This window comes from Hemitrygon akajei, chromosome 7 (genome assembly GCF_048418815.1).
Source record: "Hemitrygon akajei chromosome 7, sHemAka1.3, whole genome shotgun sequence".
NCBI classification, from domain to species: Eukaryota; Metazoa; Chordata; class Chondrichthyes; order Myliobatiformes; family Dasyatidae; genus Hemitrygon; species Hemitrygon akajei.
Window position 1 is genome coordinate 170,450,728 of NC_133130.1, and position 24,404 is coordinate 170,475,131.

The 24,404-nt window shown below is 39.1% G+C and overlaps 1 protein-coding gene across 2 annotated transcripts in view; it reads right to left on the minus strand.

Moving 5' to 3' along the window:
* Window positions 1–24,404, minus strand: part of LOC140731170 (nuclear receptor subfamily 6 group A member 1) — a 285,699-nt gene that overhangs the window by 30,484 nt on the left and 230,811 nt on the right. For both annotated transcript variants that reach the window (XM_073052586.1, XM_073052587.1), the window contains 3 exons: window positions 20,494–20,549; window positions 10,722–10,882; window positions 1,096–1,320 (listed from right to left, as the gene is read on the minus strand). In XM_073052586.1, coding sequence (XP_072908687.1) covers window positions 1,096–1,320; window positions 10,722–10,882; window positions 20,494–20,549 — 442 coding nt within the window. The remainder of the gene's footprint in view (window positions 1–1,095; window positions 1,321–10,721; window positions 10,883–20,493; window positions 20,550–24,404) is intronic.

Below are 24,404 nucleotides of genomic sequence, written 5' to 3' on the forward strand. Positions count from 1 at the left end.
TAAACACCTACATATCTCTCTACTGTTATAGCAAGATACCATTTTCTTTCTCTCTCCTCCAGGCACCATAATTGGGCACTCATTTATTCATTCTGCATTCAATTTTTAATCCCAACTTTACTATGCCACCTTTAGCATTAAGCCACAAAATGCCTCCAACTTTGTTCAGGCTTTTTGTCCCTGTTTAGCCTTTTCCCTGACTCCACCTTCTGGAGTTCTATTAATCGGCACAGCAAATGAAAAGTTCCTCTGTGCAAATTAAGCACTAATGAAATGCCAGTACTTGCCAACTGAGTTTTTAATCTCTTCTGAATTACTTAGTTGCTGGAAATGCTATTGCTGCTCAGCTGATCCAATTGGAACGCCAGGTATCAATAGTCACAGCTGAACCAGGTAGATACAATCATTGGCTTGTGGAGCAGATTGAGAGGTCACGTTACAGAACTGCAGTAATTGAAGTATTTACACAGCACTCCGCCCTGACCAATGTACTTTGATCACATATTTTGTTACTCGGTAGTTTCTCTTTACATTGAAATGATTAATTTGATTCAGACATTTGTTACTTAACAAGGAATACGAAGTAAGAGCAATTGCCTCCCCCCAAAAAATAATGTAATTATTCAGCTGCAAAATAAGCAACCATTTTACAAAAGAATGAATTAATAAGTTTTCCAATCACAAATTAGAGAAAATCTGCAGATGCTGGAAATCCAAGCAACGTGCACAAAATGCTGGAAGAACTCAGCACGCCAGACAGTATCTATGGAAGAGAGCAAACAGTCCTGATGAAGGGCCTCAGCCTGAAACATTGACTGCTTACTCTTTTCCATAGATGCTGCCTGGCCTGCTGAGTTCCTCCAGCATTTTGTGAGCGTAACTTCTAAGTTGTGACTAATTAAGAGTTCAGACTATGGAGTTTGATTTAAGTTACAGAATATGATGGAATTGATCCACTGTTAGCACTTTATTAGAAGTTAATGTTAACAATAGAATCACTAATACAGCCCTAGATGCAACAATAGTTTTACTCTCTCAATAATTTTCTTTGGGATAAAGTTTTATCTTCTCAGCACTACATTAAACTGTACTCACCCATCTTCAATCAGCATTGGTGTTCCAAGAGGTTCGAGATCTTCTGCTCCAACCAACTGGCTAACCAAAGTATGTGACTGGGGATCTAAGCTGCGGGGTTGAGCTGGCAACAGACCTGAATGAGCAGCATAGCTAAAAAGGTGCGGCAGGTACTGATAGTGCGTGGAGACTGGTGTCCCTATGAATTGATCCCTGAGTGCAGTGTACCCATTCAGTTCCAGTGATCTGCAAGAAAGGCACAAAGACTCTTATAATATTTTACATAATGGGCAGCATTTAGTTCCATTACCCCAATGAAGATATTAGGAAGCTGTTGCCTTAACCACTACAGTACTTTGGAAGGTTCTCCCACAATGCTGTTGACAAGGGAGTTCCAAGTTATTATGGTGCGTGACCTGTCAAGTTTTGTTGCTATGCACCTAAAGACCTTGTCCTTCTTGTTGGTAGAGGTTGAGAGCTTGGGAGTCATAGTTATAGTAGGCTAGGCGAATAAGTACATGGTACACACGGCAGCCACACTGTAAAAATAGTGAAGGAGAGGAGTGTTCAGGATGATAGAGTTTATTTTATTTACAGATACAGCGTGGAACAGGCCCTTCTAGCCCTTTGAGCTGACCACCCAGCAACCCAATTATTGAACCCTAGCCAAACAGAGGACAATTTACAATATTAATTAACCTATTAACCAGCATATCTTTGGACTGTGGAAGGAAACCAGAGTACCAGAGGAAATCTACACACTTACAAGAAGGACATATGAACTTCTTACAGACAGTGTTGGAATAGATAGACTATTTGTCAAACACAATACATAGTCCTGCTGTCAAAGCTGAATGGTCTAGGATCTAGAACAACCAGACAATGGCAGAGTACTCCATCACACACTTGCTTTGTGCCTTGCACATGTACCATTGAAACTAAGGTAGCCCAAGTAATACTCTGTACTTCTCACAAAAAAGTAGGCAGAGATTGGTCTCAAGTCATTTCCATAACTGTACCTTTGATTTGGAGTATGTGAATGAAAAGTGTGAGAATAAATTCAGCCAGACAAAGGGTAGATTGAGTGGGTGGAAGTGACAGCACTGAACTGCTTTGACAACCTATGGACTCACTTTCAAGGTCTCTACAACTCGTGCTCAATATCTTGAGGTAGCAACTTAATACATAAAATCATGCAGACATGATCAAGAGGTTCACTTGTTGTTCAGACTAAACATCATAATGGGGAAAAAATGTGATCTAAGTGACTAAGTGGAATGACTGTAGGTGCCAGATGGGGTGGCTTGAGTATCTGAGAAACTGCTAATCTCCTGGAATTTTCATGCACAACAGTCTAGAGTTTACAGAGAATGGTGCAAAAAAAGAACATCCAGTACGCAGCAGTTCTGTGCATGAAAACTAGATTAATTTCATGTGTAATTAGAGAAGTCAGAGGAGAATGGACAGATTGTTTCAAGCTGACAGGAAGGTGACTGTAACTCAAATAACTGTGTTACAATAGTGGTGTGCAGAAGAGCATTTCTGAACACACAACAGTTCAAACCTTGAAGTGGATGGGTTGCTACAGCATCAAAAGACCATGAAAATGCACTCAGTGGCCTACTTTATTAGGCACAGATGGTATCTAATAAAGTTGCCACTCAGTGTAGTCAAAATGGACATGGTGGGCTGAAAGTTGTAGGACGTACAGCTCTGTTTCCTGTGAACCACTTGTGGAATCTGAGGGTCATTCTCTCCAGTATAATATTCAGAGGTCCTAGCTAGACTGACAGGAGTCCAGTAGTGAAGTGACAAATTTGACCCACGGTGAGTTCTAGACACTTATCTTTTCCCCTCAGTAGATGTTGTTTACTTGGATTTTCAGAAGGCCTTTTACAAGGTGCCACACATGAGGCTGCTTAACATGAAAAGAACCCATGGCATTAAAGATACTAGCATTGATAATGGCTGACTGGCCAAGATTAGTAAAGAGTGGGAATAAAGGGAGGCTTTTCTGATTGGCTACTGGTGACCATTGTTCCACTTCTTTTCACATTATTTATCAATGATTTAGATGATAGAATTGACGGCTTTGCGGCCAAATTTGCAAACAATACAAAGATAGGTGGAGGAACAGGTAGTGTTGAGGGAGCAGGAGACTGCAGAAGGATTTAGACAGATTGGGAGAATGGACAAAGAAGTGGCAGATGGAATATAGTGTATGGTCATGCACTTTGGTAGAAGGAATAAAGATGCAGAATACTATTTTCTGAACAGGGAGGAAATTCAAAACTCTGAGGTGCAAAGGGACTTAGGAGCCCTTGTGCTGGATTCCCTAAAGGCTAATGTGCAGGTTGAATTGGTGGTAAAAAGACAAATGCATTGTTAGCAATCATTTCAGGAGGACTAGAATATAAGAGCAAATGTGTAACACTGAATCCTTATAAGGCATTGTTCAAACTACATGGAGTATTGTAAGCAATTTTGGACCGCTTATCGAAGAAAAGATGTGCTGGCATAGGAGAGGATCATGTGTAGGTTCACAGGAATTCTTCCAGGAATGATGTATGAGGAGCGTTTGATGGCTCTGGGTCTGTTCTCGCTGGAGTTTAGAAGAATGAGGGGGGAATAGTAGAGCAGGGTTATGGGCTGAATAACCCAATTCTGCTCCAATGGCATATGGTCTTATGTATTGTTATTATATTTTGCTTTTTTTGTAATTGCATAATTTGCATTTTGCACATTGATTATCTTTGTTGTGTGCAGTTACTTATTGATTCTGTTTAGTTTCTTTGTATTTACTGTGAATTCCCAAAAGAAAATGAATCTCAGTAATATATGGTGACATATATGTACTTAGATAATAAATGTACTTTGAAGTTTGCACTTTGGTCAATTCTCTATAAAGAAAGAAATTGTTCTGAGATGGATGGATATGTAGAGAAAGTGGATGTTCTTGGTAAAATAATCAGAATCAGAATCAGACTTTAATCGCCAAGTACCTATGCACATACAAGGAATTTACTTCCGGCAGATGTCTCTCTGCTCATAACAATAATAATGATAAATATAAATGAAAATATAGATTATACATACAGGTAGTGCAATCCAAGTAATAGTTAGCCGACAGTTAACTGGCAGTTAATGGGCCAGAAAACTCCCTATATATAGCCAATTCTCTATCTATGCCAATATATTACTACAACATTATGCATTCTTACCTTGTGAATTCACATTATGGATTAGACTATTACATTTCTGGACAGTGGACTTCTTCAGACTTATGATTGTTACATTGTGTTTTTCACCTCTTTCCATTTTGTTGTGCGAGGGGAGGGGTTTGGGGATTAATGTTCTTGTGGCAGTCTGTTAGTTTTTTGTGCGGGTGTAGGAGGTTGAGGGTCATTGTTCTTGAGTTTTGTGCAGGAGAGGAGGGTGTGGGATCATGGGAGGGTGGGTTTTATGTTTCTCTCTGAACAACTTTCATGTTCTTTCTTTGTTCTGTGGTTATCTGGAGAAGACGAATCTCAGAATTGCATATGGATACATACTTTGATAATAACTGAACCTTTGAACTTTGAAATGCATCCACTCTGGTTAAGCTTTCTTCAAAAATTGTAATAAATGAGTCAGGCAAAATATCCCCCTTGACGCTGATTTGCTATGCTTGATCAGAATCTGATTTTCCAAATATGCTAATTGCTTAGTAATTGCTTCAAATATTTTTTCCAACAATGGACATCAGGCTAATCTGCTTTATGTTTCCCTCTCATTTTGAATAGGACAAACACTTTGTCTGTTTCATTTATTTATACCTTTCTAGAACACTAAGATATATTTCTACATAATAGATGCAAAAACAAATTATTGTTTGAATTTCACGTTACTATTATTTCCAGGTACACTTTTATAAAATAAGGAAACATCAATCTAATTTTGCAACTACCTACCAAGCAGCAAAAATTTCTGCAAAATTGGTTCATATCTATAATATAGCTAAATTTATGTCCATTAAACTTATTTTGTGAAAACACACTACAGCTTCATAATAAAATTTTTTTTAAAAACAGCCATTTAAAAAATCTCAATTTAAACTTTTACTGTTCATCTAAAGGTGCAAGTTTTCACCTTTAAGGATAACTGTGAATTCCTAGCCTGTCAATCTACAGACAGTAACTGGCCATGTATTTGTGATTTTGTTTGAAGAATTGAACAATATACTGCACTAATCATATATATATTTTTACATCATACAGTTTTTATAAACCCTTGCAAAGTCAAAACCTACAGAAAAACTGATTGGTTATTTAATACTTTATATTTAGATCAAAGATCTGGACGTTTTTTATAAAAGCACCTCACATCTTTTATAAAACTCCTGTAACTTTTCAGAAAGTCTTTTAAAGAGTAGCATACATCCCCACAATTCATGACATACAGTTTGCAACTAAGCTGCCAACAATTTGCATTCCTATACCCACATTCACCTGCAGCACCTTCTGAATGGGCAAATTTCCAGCAATACTGGTGTTAGCTGGCAGTCAGCTCACTGAAGGACAAAATAATACAAACACAGCAGGCAGATGCATGATTAGGTCTGGATCAACAAGGTCTTTTGGAAAGTTGACAGCCAGTTAATCCACACTACCAAGCAGAACCAGCTGCCAGAAAGAACTCTTAGAATGATTGTTATGATGCTGACATTCACAAATAGTCAAACATAACATTTTGAATTTAAAAATAAAAGTCAAATTAAAGCACAAGAAGTCAATTAAATACAAATCAATTAAATATATTTGTTAATTCTATGAATTCAAAATATGATTTGAGAATTCTTGGGTGCCAATAGAAATGAATAGACTTGCTAAAATTGTGCAACTGGACTCCATAAGGAATCTAACATCACAGCTCAATTGGAGTGTTAAAGGCCAGGGCCTCTCATCAAGTTTGAGACTTCTGTGCTCACTAGGGAACTTTCAGGTATTTCTGACCTTCCTTGCAGCAACACTTTTATAGCAATAGCTGCATGGCTTGTTAACGTGTATAACCCTGCTTATATATATTTGACTATCTTGCATTGTCAAAGAAATTACTTCAAGTTAAATAATTAAAATGCCTTTCAATACTTTGGTTCACAAATAGCTGCATAAAAATTGTGAATATGTGTATTTTTATTTCTTCTATCTTTTGCTAGTTACACCTAATCCAAAAATAATAAACCTACAAATCAGCCTGTACTTGTTTATTGCCGTAAACTGGACCAATAAAATGAAAAGGGTAGCTCTGAGGCACACTGGATGTTATGCTTTGTGAATCACCGAAAGGGGATCAATAAGTCACTGAGACGCAATGAGAAGGGTCGGCAATTCATTGGTCAACTTGGATTGGATTTCAGCCACATCACCAGCAGAACTCAGTATGAAATGAAGCCGGTGAAGACCTTTGCTTGTAAGTGGACCTCTGCTTGGGGTAGGGGTGGAGATCTATCCCCCACTTTAAAAATAAGTATTTCCTGATCACTGGGGTTAGTGCTAAATTTTTACTAGACTGTGGTGCTCAATGTCATTTTGATTCAGCATTTATTTCTTAACACATTGTTTCACATCAGAAGCGGGCATAGACTGAGATCTAGGTGTCAAGATGCATTAACAAGCGTTTATTTTCAAAAGCAATACTGAAACGTGAATGAATAATGTTCACTACGTTTTAAATTTTTCCGCTTTGCAACCTTCACAATAGTGGATTAAATAAATAGACAATAGACAATAGGTGCAGAAGTAGACCATTCGGCCCTTCGAGCCTGCACCGCCATTCTGAGATCATGGCTGATCATCTACTATCAATACCCGGTTCCTGCCTTGTCCCCATATCCCTTGATTCCCCTATCCATAAGATACCTATCTAGCTCCTTCTTGAAAGCATCCAGAGAATTGGCCTCCACTGCCTTCCGAGGCAGTGCATTCCAGACCCCCACAACTCTCTGGGAGAAGTAGTTTTTCCTTAACTCTGTCCTAAATGACCTACCCCTTATTCTCAAACCATGCCCTCTGGTACTGGACTCTCCCAGCATCTGGAACATATTTCCTGCCTCTATCTTGTCCAATCCCTTAATAATCTTATATGTTGCAATCAGATCCCCTCTCAATCTCCTTAATTCCAACGTGTACAAGCCCAGTCTCTCTAACCTCTCTGCGTAAGACAGTCCGGACATCCCAGGAATTAACCTCGTGAATCTACGCTGCACTTCCTCTACAGCCAGGATGTCCTTCCTTAACCCTGGAGACCAAAACTGTACACAATACTCCAGGTGTGGTCTCACCAGGGCCCTGTACAAATGCAAAAGGATTTCCTTGCTCTTGTACTCAATTCCCTTTGTAATAAAGGCCAACATTCCATTAGCCTTCTTCACTGCCTGCTGCACTTGCTCATTCACCTTCAGTGACTGATGAACAAGGACTCCTAGATCTCTTTGTATTTCTCCCTTACCTAACTCTACACCGTTCAGATAATAATCTGCCTTCCTGTTCTTACTCCCAAAGTGGATAACCTCACACTTATTCACATTAAACATCATCTGCCAAGTATCTGCCCACTCACTCAGCCTGTCCAAGTCACCCTGAATTCTCCTAACATCCTCATCACATGTCACACTGCCACCCAGCTTAGTATCATCAGCAAACATGCTGATGTTATTCTCAATGCCTTCATCTAAATCGTTTATGTAAATCGTAAACAGCTGTGGTCCCAATACCGAGCCCTGTGGCACCCCACTAGTCACCACCTGCCATTCCGAGAAACACCCATTCACCGTTACCCTTTGCTTTCTATCTGCCAACCAGTTTTCTATCCATGTCAATATCTTCCCCCCAATGCCATGAGCTCTGATCTTACCCACCAATCTCCTATGTGGGACCTTATCAAATGCCTTCCGAAAATCGAGGTACACTACATCCACTGGATCTCCCTTGTCTAACTTCCTGGTTACATCCTCGAAAAACTCCAATAGATTAGTCAAGCATGATTTGCCCTTGGTAAATCCGTGCTGGCTTGGCCCAATCCTATCACTGCCATCTAGATATGCCACTATTTCATCTTTAATAATGGACTCTAGCATCTTCCCCACTACTGATGTTAGGCTGACAGGACGATAGTTCTCTGTTTTCTCCCTCCCTCCTTTCTTAAAAAGTGGGATAACATTAGCCATTCTCCAATCCTCAGGAACTGATCCTGAATCTAAGGAACATTGGAAAATGATTACCAATGCATCCGCAATTTCCAGAGCCACCTCCTTTAGTACCCTAGGATGCAGACCATCTGGACCTGGGGATTTGTCAGCATTCAGTCCCATCAGTTTACTCATCACCATTTCCTTCCTAATGTCAATCTGTTTCATTTCCTCTGTTACCCTATGTCCTTGGCCCATCCATACATCTGGGAGATTGCTTGTGTCTTCCCTAGTGAAGACAGATCTAAAATACTTATTAAATTCTTCTGCCATTTCTCTGTTTCCCATAACAATTTCACCCAATTCATTCTTAATGGGCCCAACATTGTTCTTAACTATCTTCTTTCTCTTCACATAACTAAAAAAGCTTTTGCTATCCTCCTTTATATTCCTGGCTAGCTTGCGTTCGTACCTCATTTTTTCTCCCCGTATTGCCTTTTTAGTTAAGTTCTGTTGTTCCTTAAAAATTTCCCAATCATCTGTCCTCCCACTCACCTTAGCTCTGTCATACTTCCTTTTTTTTAATACTATGCAATCTCTGACTTCCTTTGTCAACCACTGGGGCCCCTTTCCCCCCTTTGAATCCTTCCTTCTCCGGGGGATGAACTGATTTTGCACCTTGTGCATTATTCCCAAGAATACCTGCCATTGCTGTTCCACTGTCTTTTCTGCAAGGATATCCGTCCAGTTAACTTTGGCCAGCTCCTCCCTCATGGCTCCATAGTCTTCCCTGTTCAACTGCAACACTGACACCTCCGAGCTGCCCTTATCCTTCTCAAATTGCAGATAAAAACTTACCATATTATGGTCACTACCTCCTAATGGCTCCTTTACTTCAAGATCGCTTATCAAATCCTGTTCATTACACAAGACTAAATCCAGAATAGTCTTGTCCCTGGTCGGCTCTCGTACAAGCTGTTCCAGGAATGCATCCTGTAGGCACTCTACAAACTCCCTATCCTGGGGTCCAGCACCAACCTGATTCTCCCAATTCACCTGCATGTTGAAATCCCCCATAACTACTGCGACATTACCTTTGCCACATGCCAATGTTAACTCCCTATTCAACTTGCACCCAATATCCATGCTACTGTTTGGTGGCCTGTAGACAACACCCATTAGGGTCTTTTTGCCCTTACTGTTCCTCAGTTCTATCCACACAGACTGTACTTCTCCTGATCCTATGTCGCCCCTTGCAAAGGACTGAATCTAATTCCTCACCAACAGGGCCACCCCACCCCCTCTGCCCACATTTCTGTCCCTACGATAGCACATGTACATTCATTTCCCAGGTCTGATCTCCCTGCAGCCATGTCTCCGTTATCCCAACAACATCATAGTTACCCATTCGCACCTGAGCTTCAAGCTCATCCGCCTTATTTCTGACACTCCGTGCATTCAGATATAAAATTTTTAGCCCATTTCTCCTCTCTCTGTTTAAATCGCTGCCTATTGTGCTTAACCCAGCTCCCCGAACTCCCATCGGGCTATACGCCCCTTGAATTTTGTTGTCCTTCCTAAATTTACTTATTCTTTCTGCACATTTAACTCCATGTTCCATCAGACCAACCCCCTGTACATGTGTCCTCCTTATCACTTGTTCCGCCTCACCTTTCTCTACTACACACTTAATATTCCAGAACCGTGTAGTCCCCACCTGTGCTTTATTCTTCATCTCGCTATCCTCTCTTGCATTCTGGATCCCTGCCCCCTGAAAATTTAGTTTAAACCCCCCGGGGAGCACTAGCAAACTTTCCTGCAAGAATGTTAGTACCGCTCCAGTTCAGGTGTAAACCATCCCGTCGGAACAGATCCCACCTTCCCTGGAACAAAGCCCAATTATCTAAAAACCTGAAGCCCTCCCTCCTACACCATCCTCTCAGCCATGTATTAATCTGTATAATCCTTCTGTTCCTTGCCTCACTCGCACGTGGCACAGGTAGCAATCCTGAGATTGTTACCCTGGAGGTTCAGCCCTTCAGCTTCGCACCTAACTCCCTGAACTCACTACGCAGGACCCCCTCACTCATCCTACCCATGTCGTTGGTCCCTACATGGACCACAACATCTGGGTTCTTGCCCTCCCTCTCGAGAATAACCTGCACCCGATCTGAGATGTCCCGGACCCTGGCACCAGGGAGGCAACATACCATCTGAGACTCCCGATCTTCCCCACAAAATCTCCTATCCGCCCCCCCTGACTATAGAATCCCCTATCACTACCGCTCTCTTCTCTTCCCTCCTCCCCTTCCTAGTCGAGGGTCCAACCTCAGTGCCAGAGACTATATAAATAGTCTCTAAATATAGAGACTATAAATATAGTCTCATCTAAATATAAATGAATTGCTGTAAATATGGAATAAAATACACTTAAACATTTGTCTCATGTTCCTACTTAGATGTTTATCTCAAATGTTCCCACCTTGAGGAAGGATTAGAAACAGGTGATGGTTGGTTCCCTTCAGAGATACCATGTATACCAGGGGAGCTATGATCACTGTCTCCATTGTTGCTCCATGAAATGTTGGCCTCCTCCTGAAATTCTTGCCCAGACATAATTCTTTCAATCTCTTCTTCAGATATCTGAAATACATAAAAATGTATTTCTTGATTAGCTGCAATATTGGCAGTAAATACTTCTTTGTGAATGTAGCTCAATAGTAAAAGAAAATGAAACTTGTTTCTCTTAATGCAATGTTGATAAGATGGAGAGGAAAGAGATCTGAAGATGAGTAGGAGTGAGGAGGAGGTCAGTAGTGACCTATTACATTTCCTGCAACTTATTCCCAAGCATTCCACAGTTAATTGTGTTCATATGAAAACAAGAACATGTAAAAGAGAAAGAACAGTTATATCACATCATTTGTGGAAGTATGGCTCAAGATCCATTTCCTGCCAATTCCTAAAAGTAATCAAATTTTATTACAACTGTACATTATGATGACAAAACCTGGTATATTAGTGATACAGTATTTTAATAAATGAACAATAGTTAAATATTAAACTATATAGATAGGATTCCACCATTCTAACCGCTTTCTACAGGATTACCATTGATTGTGTCCTGTCTGGATGCATCATTGTGTTGTATGAAAGCTGCAAGGCATCGGACTGCAAGACCCTACAGAGGGTAGTAAAAATCACCAAGATCACTGGGGTCTCCCTTCCCCCCCTATTTATGACATTTACTGGGAGCACTACAGACGAAGGGCCTGAAGCATTGAGGATCTCTACCACCCATCCCAAAATCTCTTTAACCCACTATCTCAGGAAGGTAGGACTGCCAGATTGGGTAACAGCATCTTCACTCAGGTTGTGAGACTAATAAGTAGCCTGCCACTGCCAAGGTCTGGTCACTTGGACTGCAGGCTGCTTACTATTTACTGGTGCTGCACATTATATGCATTTTGAATTATATTTTATTGACTTATTTATGGTAATATTTTGGTTTATGTGCTGTTTTGTGGGTGCACTGTGGTCCAAAAGAACATTGTTTCATTTGATTTTATATATATGTACAGTCAGATGGCAAAAAACTTAAACTTGATCGAGTGAAACCATAAACCTGTTAAATGCTTTTACTCTGCATTTGTAGAAGCTGGAATTTTGATTAAAATTGGCTTAGTAAAGACAGGAGAGTTTGCTTTGCTTTTGTCCCTTTATCACATATTTTTCTAAATAATCCTCTTCCTCCTTGTCACAAATAGGCATTACAATGGTTTTTTTTTGTCAGTGGCTGTTTATTCAACATTACCCCTATTTAACATATAAAACCTTTAACACTCTGAATTTCCAGTTTTAGTTTAATAGGCATAAGCTCCACATATGACTTACATAAACAGGGAGCTCACCTGTTTAAAATAATTAAGAATGGATATTTATGGTAGGCAAAACAGCTGAGGAGGTAGGGAGCCTTGATATGGAAGGCAGTGGGGGGGGGGGGGGGGAAGAGAACATAAATGCAGAAAATTAAGTGGTCGAATTAAGGATGAGACCAAGAAACAAGGAGCTGAAAATATTACCCTGAATTGCATTCAACTTCGCAAATGGTAATGCCAGGAAATTAGAGGTGTATGTACCGTAACAATGGTAATCAAGAAAGACATTAATCTACATGTTGGCTGGGTAAACCAAATAGTAACAGTTTGGAGGATGAACATGCAGAGTGTATAAGAGATTAGTTTTTAGATCATTATGTTGAGGAACCAGAAAGGGGAAATGCTACTGTAATGTGCAATGAAATAGGTTTAGATGATCTGACATTTAAGAACTCCTTTGGGATCAGGGATCCATATGCTAGAGATTTTTATTTAAGAACAGAAGTGATTTAGTTTAATATGAATAAAACCATTTGGGAAAGCTCACGAAAGAGAAATCATATTTGACAAAATAGTCAGAGTTTTGGATATTGTAATCAGCAGAAAGGATGAGGCCAAACTGGCTGATACGGTGTATTTAGACTTTTATGCTTTACATAGAATGCCTCCCAAGTGATTAACAGAATAAGAATGTACACTGACATTGCTTCAGGATTGATTAATGGACAGAAAGAAGAAAACAGAAATAAATATGTCAGGTTTAACTGAATGGCAGAACAGACACATGGGATCGAATGGAGCCGATAGAAAATGCAAACGTTAGAATCTGGAGCAATGATCTGCTGGAGGAACTCAGCAGATTGAGCAGCATCTATGGGAGGTAAGAAATCCTTTCCTCCATTGTGCTGTTGTTGCACAAGGTGCTGACTGGCCGTTACATCTCTCAAGAACACTCAAATTGCTGCACTACTAGATTTGCCTCTCAGTCCTTCAACAAGTTGAGATCACAGAGAGAGACTGTGATGCTGTCATTAAATCTGTTGTTGTCCAGCTCAGTAAATATATTTAGTAAACTTTCACTGTTCTGATAGCAAGGTACGGATGAGATTTCCATAAATGATGTTGCTGTTGGTAGGATGACAATATGTACCTTTGTTGTTATGCACTCAGTAATTCCATAGTAACCTACAACATTCCACTGACTGCTCTTGCTCAAGAATGTGGAAAGTACAGATGTCTTGCAGCGCTTTAAGGTGTGCAGTTTCAATTTGGAATTTGTGCCCTCTGCTCCTAAAGTCATTACAGATACACTGGGGCAGATATTCATGGAATTGCAGGGACTAAATATAATTTAGAATGTGATAGAAATGGTTTGCTTGACTATTATAACTAAAATTTATAAAAAAACAAAATAGCTTTCAATAGCATTCATTGCCAATAAATAGAAATGTTCCTGAACACTACAACAATTATAAAACTCCTTATGTTTGTAAGAATGTCATAGAAATAGAGGTTCTATTATATTGTTATAAAAGGTAATGGCTGATCTGCCATCTCAGCACCATTTTCTTGCATAATTGACTTTGATTCCTTAATATTCAGAAATCTATCAATCTTTGTTTTCAGTGACATATCTCCTCAGCCCTCCAGGGTACAGCATTCTTCTCTACACCTCTGTATAAAGAGGCATCTCCTCAGAATCTACCTACTCATAACACTAATTATATCAGATCCTCATGAAATTGTAAAATTTATCTCAAAGTCTAAATATTTCAACAGGAATTAGTGAAGGTAATAAATAAATATTTTAACAGGCACATTAAAGTAACTTAAAATTTCTTTTTTAGATTATTTCTTTCTTTCATCTATTTATACATCAAAGCATTTACTGCAAAGAAATGCTTTGGAATTCAACATGTGCTCCCAAACCAGTGGGTTTGGAACTGAAATTCCAGAAACCTTGATTTCATCAAGTTAACTTGGGCTATGTTAGAAAATATACTATTTCTGTATAGCTAAAGCATGAAATTCTTCTAGGCTACTCAGGTGTACATCACCCATATTCATGTGAGTATAGTAAATTTAAAGAGGTAGAAAGCAAATCAACAAGTGCAATCTGTTTCCCACCTCCCCACACAATAAAAACATAAGCAGGATAAACATCAAAAATGAAACATTATAAGAATCTAAATAAGCTGCAAGAATCTAAGTTTTACAATAAATTCATAAGTATAAAGGAATATCATAACCCGGGCCTGGGTTATAAAATATGTATGAACGTTTTGTTAACACAAATACAAACTACTTGGCATAATTCCAAGCTTTCCTTATAAAACATTTATAATTGCTTTCCATGAAAAGGCATCCAGAATTTTTACTGCTTTACTGAACTAGACCTTGAATACAAATTCTGCTTACTTTCTAGGCTTAATGCATTCTGCCATCATTTATTACCTTTCTCTGTCGACAAACTCACTTAAACGTTCAATTAGAACTGACCTCAGGGATTTGGAGGTGTTCCCTTTTCACTCACAGCACAGTAATATTGAAATTCCTCAGTTGCTGAAAAGAACTGTTACACTCTAAGAAATACAAGTATAGAAACTACTTTCTGAGTGTCACTGGCACTAGCAGTCAAGGAGAAGCAGTGTGGTGCAAACCCATCAGCTTAAGTTTAAGTTACACCAAACCTAAATGTGAATAACCTGCTAAGCTCAACCAAGACAGTTAGTAAGCTACTCTAATGTGGAGTGCAGCAGTGATTTAAAAAAAAAACAGAATTTAATGTCACGTCCAAGGAGTGTGGCGTCCAAATATGAATAAATATGAACAATTCATCCTCTCCTGGTTTCACCTATCACCTGCCACCCATCTTCTTCTCTGACTTCACCCCTTCCTTTCCAGTCCTGAAGAAGGATCTCAGCTTGAAATGTCGACTGATACTCTTTTCCATAGATGCTGCCTGGCCTGCTGAGTTCCTCCGGCATTTTGTGTGTGTTGTTTTGGATTTCCAGTATCAGATTTTCTTGTGTTTGTGAACATAATCAGTGCTACCTCAATACTCCCCGATTCCTTGGATTTCTACAACTCAAGTATCATATTCTATTCCCTACTTTCCTGATTCTCAAACTCCAGATCTCCATGATCTTGATTCTCAGATTTCCATCCTTTTGCTTTCCAATTAAAAACCTAAGCCACTTATCCAAAGGCTACCATGACCTCAGCAATGTCACAATGTTCCATTACCTGGTTTTGAAGTTGTGCAAGTTTTATTTCAATCAGGCCCAACTGGAAAAGCCTTGGACCTCAATGTTCAGGTGTTTCTATGGAATGAAATTCTTATTTTATCATTTGACCAATGCACTAATGGATGGAATTCAGTAAAAGGTATACTTTTTAAAGGACACGCAGACAGGAATAACAACATAAAAATGAATATCATACAAAGAAATAAACACAAATGGAAACAAAGAAAAACTGATTAATAAATTCAAAATGTGGTCAAGTGATGAATTAAAAGCAGATAAAAACTTTCTTCTACATATTTTGTTGAGTATTCTTAATCAAAACAGCAGGAATACTTTGAACATGTTTACTAAACACAAGAAACATCAGCGACAAATGAAATAATAAAAATATGAGGGTATTTAAAATGAAGAAATGAAGGCTGTGAACAGGAAAGAACTAATCAACTTCAGACCAGTAGTACCTGCATGAAGAAAAATTAAAATTTTAAGATTGGAGCTGTAGCAGCTGCTATTTCTGAAAAGGGCTGTTTTGAAGTGGAAGTATTGTGCATGGTCTAACTCCAGGAGTGTTGATGAATGAGACTTTAACAAGGAGGCTGAGCAGAGACAAGGTATTCAAGATCAAGGTCTTTCCCATTCTTTCTTTTAGGCCAGTACTAACTTGAGGAGTAGACCTGATGGTCAATTAATTGGTATGGTCCTCCAGTGGAATGTGGGAGATAGAGAGAGGACAAGTGTCTCTAGCACCTGCGTTTGCAAGATCATCCAGCTGTGTAGTTCCTCTCAGACTACATAGATCAGTTGGAGCATCAGTTAGATTCAATGAGGAGCACACAGGAGGTAGAGAGTATCATGGGTAAGAGATTCAGAGAGGTGGCTACACTGTGGGTTCAGCCAGGAGGGGCAGGCAGGTCGTGCGGGAATCTCCTGCGACTACTCCCTGCTCTATCATGTATACTTTTGGATACTGGTGGGATGGATGGATCCCTTCTGGGGATAAGCAACAGTAGAATCCAAATTAGAGGTACCACAATGGACTCTATAAGGAACAGCAGGGGAAAATCAAACTCAGGCAAGCAGTAGGAGAGGCTGTATTCAGGAGCACAGCCATAGTAATGACTGCAAGCAAGCAAAGGTCTGCAAACAAGATTAGAGGATATTGTGGTGCCTTTCTGGTGCCAAGTGAAGCAAGAACCCTGAGTGAGTTTAGGACATTGTGAAAGGAGAGGATGAGCAGCCAGAGGTCATGGTCCATATTGCTCCTAATGACATAGGCAGGAAGAGAGATGAAGTCCTGCATAGGAATTTAGAGAGTTTGACAGAAAGTTAAAAAGCAGGATCTTTAGGGCTACAATCTCAAAACTACTCCCTATACCACATGCAGGTGAAGCCAGAAATACTAAGGGACGGATAAATGCATGGCTAATAAGCTACTGTAGGAAGGAAGGCTTTAGATACGTGCATTAGGGTCCCTTCCAGTTCAGATAGACGCGGAACAAGAATTATACTTAAACTAAAGAGATACCAGCATCACTGTTGGGAGGGTTGTTAGCACTACTTAGGAGGATTTAAATTAATCTGGAATTGGGTCAGAGGGCAGTGAAACCCAGAGCAATTGGTCTGGAGCTGAAGAGACTAAGAAGGTACAGAAGGAATGGTTCTGGCAGCTCAAGGTTCCTGTGTATAGATATTTCACGGCACAGAGGGATTCAAGTATTATGAGGGAGCTGCTTTACTGATTAAGAAGAATGTCATGGCTATACCAAGAGACGATATCTTGGAGGACTCATTCTAAAAAGCAGTATGGATAGAACTCAAAAAAGAAATGTGTAATCACTATGATGGAGTTATAGTGTAGGCACCCCAATAGCCAGTGGGAGCGAACCGAACCAATATGAGAAAATGTAAAAATAGCAAGGCTATTGTAGTGAGTGACTTTAACTTCCCCATTATCAACAGGGACTCCTTTAGTGCCAGGGTGGGGCAGAATTTATTAGGTGCATACAGCAGGGTTTCTTGAAACAATATGTTGATCATTCAGGTCAGGCAGCATATATGGAAAAGAATAAACAGTTGACATTTCAGGCCAAGGTCCTTCATCATGACTGATGAAGAGTCTCCAGCTGAAATGTCAACTGCTTATTCATTTCCATAGGCTGCCTGACCTGCTGAGCTCTCTAGCATTTTGTATGTGTTGCTCTGGACTGCCATCATCTGCAGAATCTCTTGTGTTTATGTAGATCATCCAACTAGGGATGGGGTAATACTTGCATTATAAAGGGAGGTTAATTACAGCAGTATTAAGCAGGAACTGAAGAAGGCACCCAAGATATCATCAGTGACTTAACTAAGATCAGATGCTGATATGTAGAAAGGTCAAGAAACTGAGTGGAGGCATTCAGAGTTCTGGAAACAACTCTACCTCCATTTCTGACTTTCACTGATTAATATTTTTGTCTAAGCTGTTTCCGTAAATAGATCTTCTCTCTCATGTGCTGACCCCTCATCCTCAAATCTGCTCTCATCAACCCACCAATAAAAACAATCATATTTAGCAGACAACAGCATGTTCAAGGACTTAAGAGGAAAGGGAAGCTGGAGATGTTCAAAGATAGCTAAAGATATTTTTTTATACAGGTGTAATAATGATACATTGGAAGAACAAGGGACAATATCCCAAGTGAAAGAACAATTAAAAGAACAAAATACAAGGCCAGGAGCAGAGCTAAGCAGCCACAGGGCAAGAGAGAAGAGGGAGTAGTCATGGAAAAAGTGTGTATAAGCCAAATGGGAAGGAAATAAGAGAAAAATTAGAGTACTATGCCAGGATAGAGAGGAATTTTCCAAAATGAATTGATAGATGCAGTTGATCAATTGTATAAATGTTATTGACAAAGTGGTCCTTGAGCTTCTTTAAAGAATTGATGGGGAATGTGGAGGTAAAAGGGAGAGGTTCGACTATCTAGCTGAAGCCGAGTGTTGTCTTTTGATTCCGAGGTGATCCTGGAACTGTCAGCCTAAAAGATAAATCTAATGAAATAAGACATACTGTTTAGAGAGTTATTTATTTAAAGAAGTGGAGTGCTGGTAATCTTCCAGTGATGCAAACCTCATTGTTCTGCAGCTCCAAACAAACACATTTGAAATGTGTTACTCTCTGCCCAGGACCTATATTATCCTTGCTTTTAAAAGACACCTCCAAAGTCATCCTATTTATCATTCAGACATTTATGAGCTGTTCACTTACAGAAAAGGTTTAAAGGCTTGATCTTTTTATTGACCAGGCCAAATTTATGTGAAAGTCAGCAGTTTGAAAATTGCAGGTAGCTTTCGACCTCTAAAGGATGATTAACTTTAATTTCTACCAAATATAATAGTAGGACAAATTAAACTGTCTCTGCTGTGGTGTCATTCCACCACTTGCCCCTCTGTGTTCCCACTGGAAATTCTTCTGTAGGCAAATACAACATAACCTAGCTGAATCATAGAGATTGGAAATGCTTCTAGCTCATTTGACAATGAATTATCTCAGAATCACCAGTGACCTCACATCAGCTGTATGCAAGAGCACTGGCCCTGTACTCTGCGAACCCTTTCCTTTTAGATACATATCCAACTTTCCAACACAATTAAATATGCTACCTCTATTACACTAGATCTAACAACATTTTTATGCAAAAACAATCCTCCCCCATACCACTTTTGACTCTTTGGGCAATCACCTTCAAATTCTTTCCTATTTCTTGCTCCTCCTCCAATAGGAAGTGTTTCTATATAAATCTTCCACAATTTTAAATACATTTTTAGATATCCCCACAACCATTTCTGTTTTAATGAGAAAATTCTTAGCTTCACCAATCTATCCATGTAACAAAAGGCCCTCTTCCTTGCAATTCTTTGATTATCCCTTCTGTACTCTCTTCGAAGCCTTCATATCTTTTACAGAAACTCAATTTCAACACTTATAACTGAACCAATAATTTCCTCAGTCCTATACTCCCTGAATTTACTTAAAGCATCCAAGATCTACACTTTTTTAAAAAACCATTTTCTCACTGTGCCTTGCTACTTAACTAGTCGCAAAGTGCACTGAAATGAATGTAACACTTGTGGAAAGTGCAACTGCTTGTTCTTCATGCAAATGGAGGCCAGGCTCCATGATATTGCCTTGGATCAATTAAATGGCAATATTCGCTACTTAGTCACACATGCGTAGTTAGTTGAACATGACACAAGTTGTCTACCACTTGAATAAAGAATGATATATACTCATTTGGAAAAGGGAAATTCTCCTTACTGTGCCAATTTTAGAAAGGACAATTTAGTGTAAATTTCACAAAAATTATCAAAAAACTTTAAGCACAATTTGTGCTTGACTCAATTTCCCACCATTTTTTAAAAGCACTGCATTTGAATCAGGCTTCACCACAAAACAGAGCATGTTTCCAGAGCAAGCCATTCATTATGTGGAATACCCACTAACTGCATTTTCTTAAAGGTCTTTGAGAAGAAACTATTCTGTGTGTAAGAATAATCAAATGTACATTTTTAAATTTTCTACAACAAACATGAGCCAATACAACTAAAAGTGAAAATGTGCTGAAGTAAATGTCAGTAATAGTCTGGAAATTCGGCTATCTTAAGCAAACCAAATTACAAAGGATACATTTTACAAAATAAAGGAAGCTTTATACAGCTCATAGCTTGAATTATGTAGTATTCATCAAAATTCAATCTTGACATTGAAAAGCTATGAAATTCTCCCTCAATTTTATCAATACACAGTCTTTATCACTAGACACTTCATTATCAAAAGAGTGAAAGCAGAGCAAGTGGGGTTGATAACAAAGTGACTAGGTAGAACAAACTTGCTATTTATTTGGTTCTTGACTTTTACCCTTGAAAGTAACAAGAACTCATCAGAACATTTCTTCCACCAAAAATAAAAAACTGCACACATTTTTCCAAAAATAACTGAACTAATCCTTTATAGATTTGTTTTATTACATTTAAATTAAATAGGAAAATATATACATAACATACTGAACCAAGTCTCCTGAACTGTGGAGCATGTAAATAAAACACAGTTCTTTCATTATTATTCTGCATAGGATATAAAATCACTTACCTGAATAGGACCAATACTTTTGTTTCTACCTCCTGGCATTCCATCCTCCCTGATTGCTGAAAAAAAACCGAAGTGATTTTTAAAGCTATCATAAAATTATTAGCATATTTCTTAAAACTGACTTTGATTTGAATTTACCTACAAGTTTGTGAGTGCAGTAAGATGATCAGATTTCTGTCAATATTATTGTCAAATAATCATTAACAAGTGAATAGGCTTCTTCAAATCTTACAGGAAAGTACAGGCAATCCCCGGGTTACATAACAGATCTATTTCTAAGACCTGTCTGTAAACCAATATTTCCTGTAGTCAGAAATGAACAACTTCCTTTAAAAACAAGATAAAACCCATGCCCAAAATTGTCCAGTCTCCCCCTTCTGAAGGTACTACTTGGATCTCTCACAGTACTGCACCATCATACTTTCCATTTCCTATTGATACACATATTGTATCACTCTGCATAAAACTTCCTATAATTCTTGATGGGAAATTTTTCACAAAGTTGGATTTCCGTAAATCAGGTCTTCTGTAACTAAAGAAGCCCCCTGTAATTTACACTTACTTGGTCTTTTTTAAAAAGGCAATGAAGCTATGTATCCCACCACTTAATGTGTCACAGTCTCAAAGCTATTATTTTAAAAAAACTTTTTAAAATTTTTAAAAAACATTCACTAAAATTTGGTCATTTGGCCCATCAAGTCTGCTCCGCTATCATTCGTGGCTGATCCCTTGATTACCCTCCTCAATCCCATTCTCCAGCCTTATCCCTGCAACCTTTGATGTCCTGTCCAATCAAGAGCCTATCAATCTCTGCCTTAAATACACCCAACAACCTGGTTCCACACCTGCCTGTGGTAACAAATTCCACAAATCCTCCAACCACTGGCTAAAGAAATTTCTCCACATCTCTGTTTTGAATAGATGCCCCTCTATCCTGAGGCTGTGCCCTCCTGTCCTAGACTCCCCCCACCATGGGAAACAATGAGATACTTTACCCCTCGTCCTTCTAAACTCCAGTGAGTATAGACCCAGAGCTATCAAACATTCCTCATATAATAACCCTTTCATTCCTGGAATCAGCACATCTTTTCTTAGATGAGGAGCCCAAAACAGTTCACAATACTCAGTGTGTGGCCTCACCAGTTCCTTTTAAAGCCTCAGTATCACATCTCTGCTCTTGTATTCTAGACCTCTTGAAATGAATGCCAACATTGCATTTGCCTTCCTCACCACCTACTCAACCTGCAAGTTAACCTTTAGGGTGTTCTGCAGGACTCACGAGTTCCTTTGCATCTTTTTTTTGGGATTTTCTTCCCGTTTAGAAAATAATCTGCACATTTATTCCTACCACCAAAATGCATGACCATGCATTTGCCAACATTGTATTTCATTTCCCACTTTCTTGCCCATTCTCCTAATCTGTCCAAGTCCTTCTGCAACCTGCTAGTTTCCTCAATACCTGCCCCTCCACCAATCTTCGTATCATCTGCAAACTCGGCAACAAAGCCATCTATTCCATCATCTAAATCATTGATATACTGCATAAAAAGTGGTCCCAACACCGACCCTTGTGGAATACCACTAGTCACTGGCAGCCAACCAGACAAGGATCCTTTTATTCCCACTCGCTGCATTCTACCAATCAGCCAATGCTCTAACCACACTAGTAACTTTCCTGTAATACCATGGGCTGTTAACTTGGTAAGCAGACTCATGTGTGGCACCTTGTGAAAAGCCCTCTGAAAATCCAAACATACAACATCCACTGCATCCCCTTTGTCTATTCTACTTGTAATCTCCTCAAAGAATTCAAACAGGTTCATCAGGCAAGATTTTCCCTTAAGTATGCCAACTTTGTCCTACCTTGACCTGTATCACCAAGTACTCCATAACCTCATCCTTAACAATTGACTCCAACATCTTCCCAACCACTGAGGGTCTATAATTTCCTTTCTGCTGCCTTCTTCCTTTCTTAAAGAGTGAAGTGACATTTGCAATTTTCCAGTCCTCCGGCATCATGCCAGAGTTCAATGATTTTTGGAAGATCATTATTAATGCCTCCACTATTTCTACTGCTACCTCTTTCAGAACCCTAGGGTCCAGTTCATCTGGTCCAGGTGACTTATGTACCTTCAGGTATTTCAGCTTTTTCCAGTAACTGTGCTCACTTCTCTTCCTTTACAAACCACAACATCTGGCACACTGCTAGTGTCTTCCACAGTGAGGACTGATGCAAAATACTGATTTAGTTCATTTGTCATCTCCTTGTCCCCATTATTTCTCCAGCCTCATTTCTTAGCAGCCCTACATCTACTCTCATCTCTCTTATTTTTTTTTTACATACTTGAAAAAGCTTTTACTATCCATATTGATATTGTTTGTTAGCTTGCTTTCCTATTTCATCTTTTCCCTTCTAATGATTCTTTTAGTTGCTCTCTGTAGATTTTTAAAAGCTCCCCAATTCTCTATCTTCTCGCTAATTTTTGCTTTGTTGTATGTCCTCTCTTTTGCTTTTACATTAGGTTTGACTTACTTTGTCAGCAACAGTTGTACTATTTTGCCATTTGAGTTTCTTCATTTTTGGAATACATCTATCCTATACTTCCCTCATTTTCCCCAGAAACTCATGCCATTGCTGCCCTGCTGTCGTCCCTGCCAGCCGCTCCTTCAACTATATTTTGGCCAACTCCTCTCTCATACCACTGTAATTTCCCTTACTCCACTGAAATAATGCTACATCAGACTTTACTTTCACCCTATCAAATTTCAAGTTGAACTCAATCATATTGTCATCACTGGTTCCTAAGGGCTCTTTAACCTTAAACTCCCAAATCACCTCTGGTTCATTATGTAACATAGCACAGAAATGGGCCCACAGCCCAGTTCATCCCCATCAACCAAGTGGCCACCTCAGTTAGTCCCATTCCCCTCTAAACCAGGGGTTCCCAACCTTATTTTTATGCCATGGCCCAATACCATTAAGCATTGGGTCCATGGACTCCAGGTTGGAAACCACAGCTCTAGACCTTTCCTATCCATATCCAAATGTCTTTTAACTGTCATTATTGCATCTTCTGCAACTATTTACTCTGGCAGGTTGTTCCACATATTCACCACTTTCTGCACAAAGTTGCCCCTCAAGATTCCTTTTAATTCCTTTCCGTCTCACCTTAAATCTATGCCCTGTAGCTTTGGATTTCTTGGGGGAAAAAGACTGTGCATTCATCCTAACCATCTCCATCAAGATTTTATACATCTCTATACTACATTGCTCAGTTTCCTACATTCCAAGGAACAAGGGCTAGCCTGTCCAACCTGCCCCCAGAACTCATCCCCAACCCAACTCAGAGTCCTAGCAACATTCTCATAAATCTTTTTATGCACTCTTTCCCAATAATTAAGATGTCACTTAATCTCACCAACAATAGTGATCAGAACTGTACACAGTACTCCAAATGTAGCCTCAACAAGAAGATGTACAACTGCAACATAATGTCCCAACTCTTATATGGTATATAGCTGTTTTGTTTTGATTTATATATTTTTTTGTTTCTCTAGAAGGACATCAGATTAAAGCAAAATTCCAAAACTCTACAGTGCTCAGTGAAGAGAAAGTTCACAGATTTTATTAATTTTAATTATTTTTAAAATTATTAAACTGGGACAAGGCTTTTATCTCAATGCAAGATTTTGTCACTTCATAGGGCAAGCGTTCTATTATGAAACTAGAACCAAAGGCTCATTGACATCTCATAAGAGAACTATTGGTGTGATCTAAATGCTTAATAAACACAAGGGAAAAGTTGGATTCCATTGGACCACCAATTCAGGCACAGGGGAGGAGAAAGGATTTCTGTGGGAGTCATAAAGTCATTTAAAGTCAAAAGCATACCAGGAAGCTGTCCAAAAAA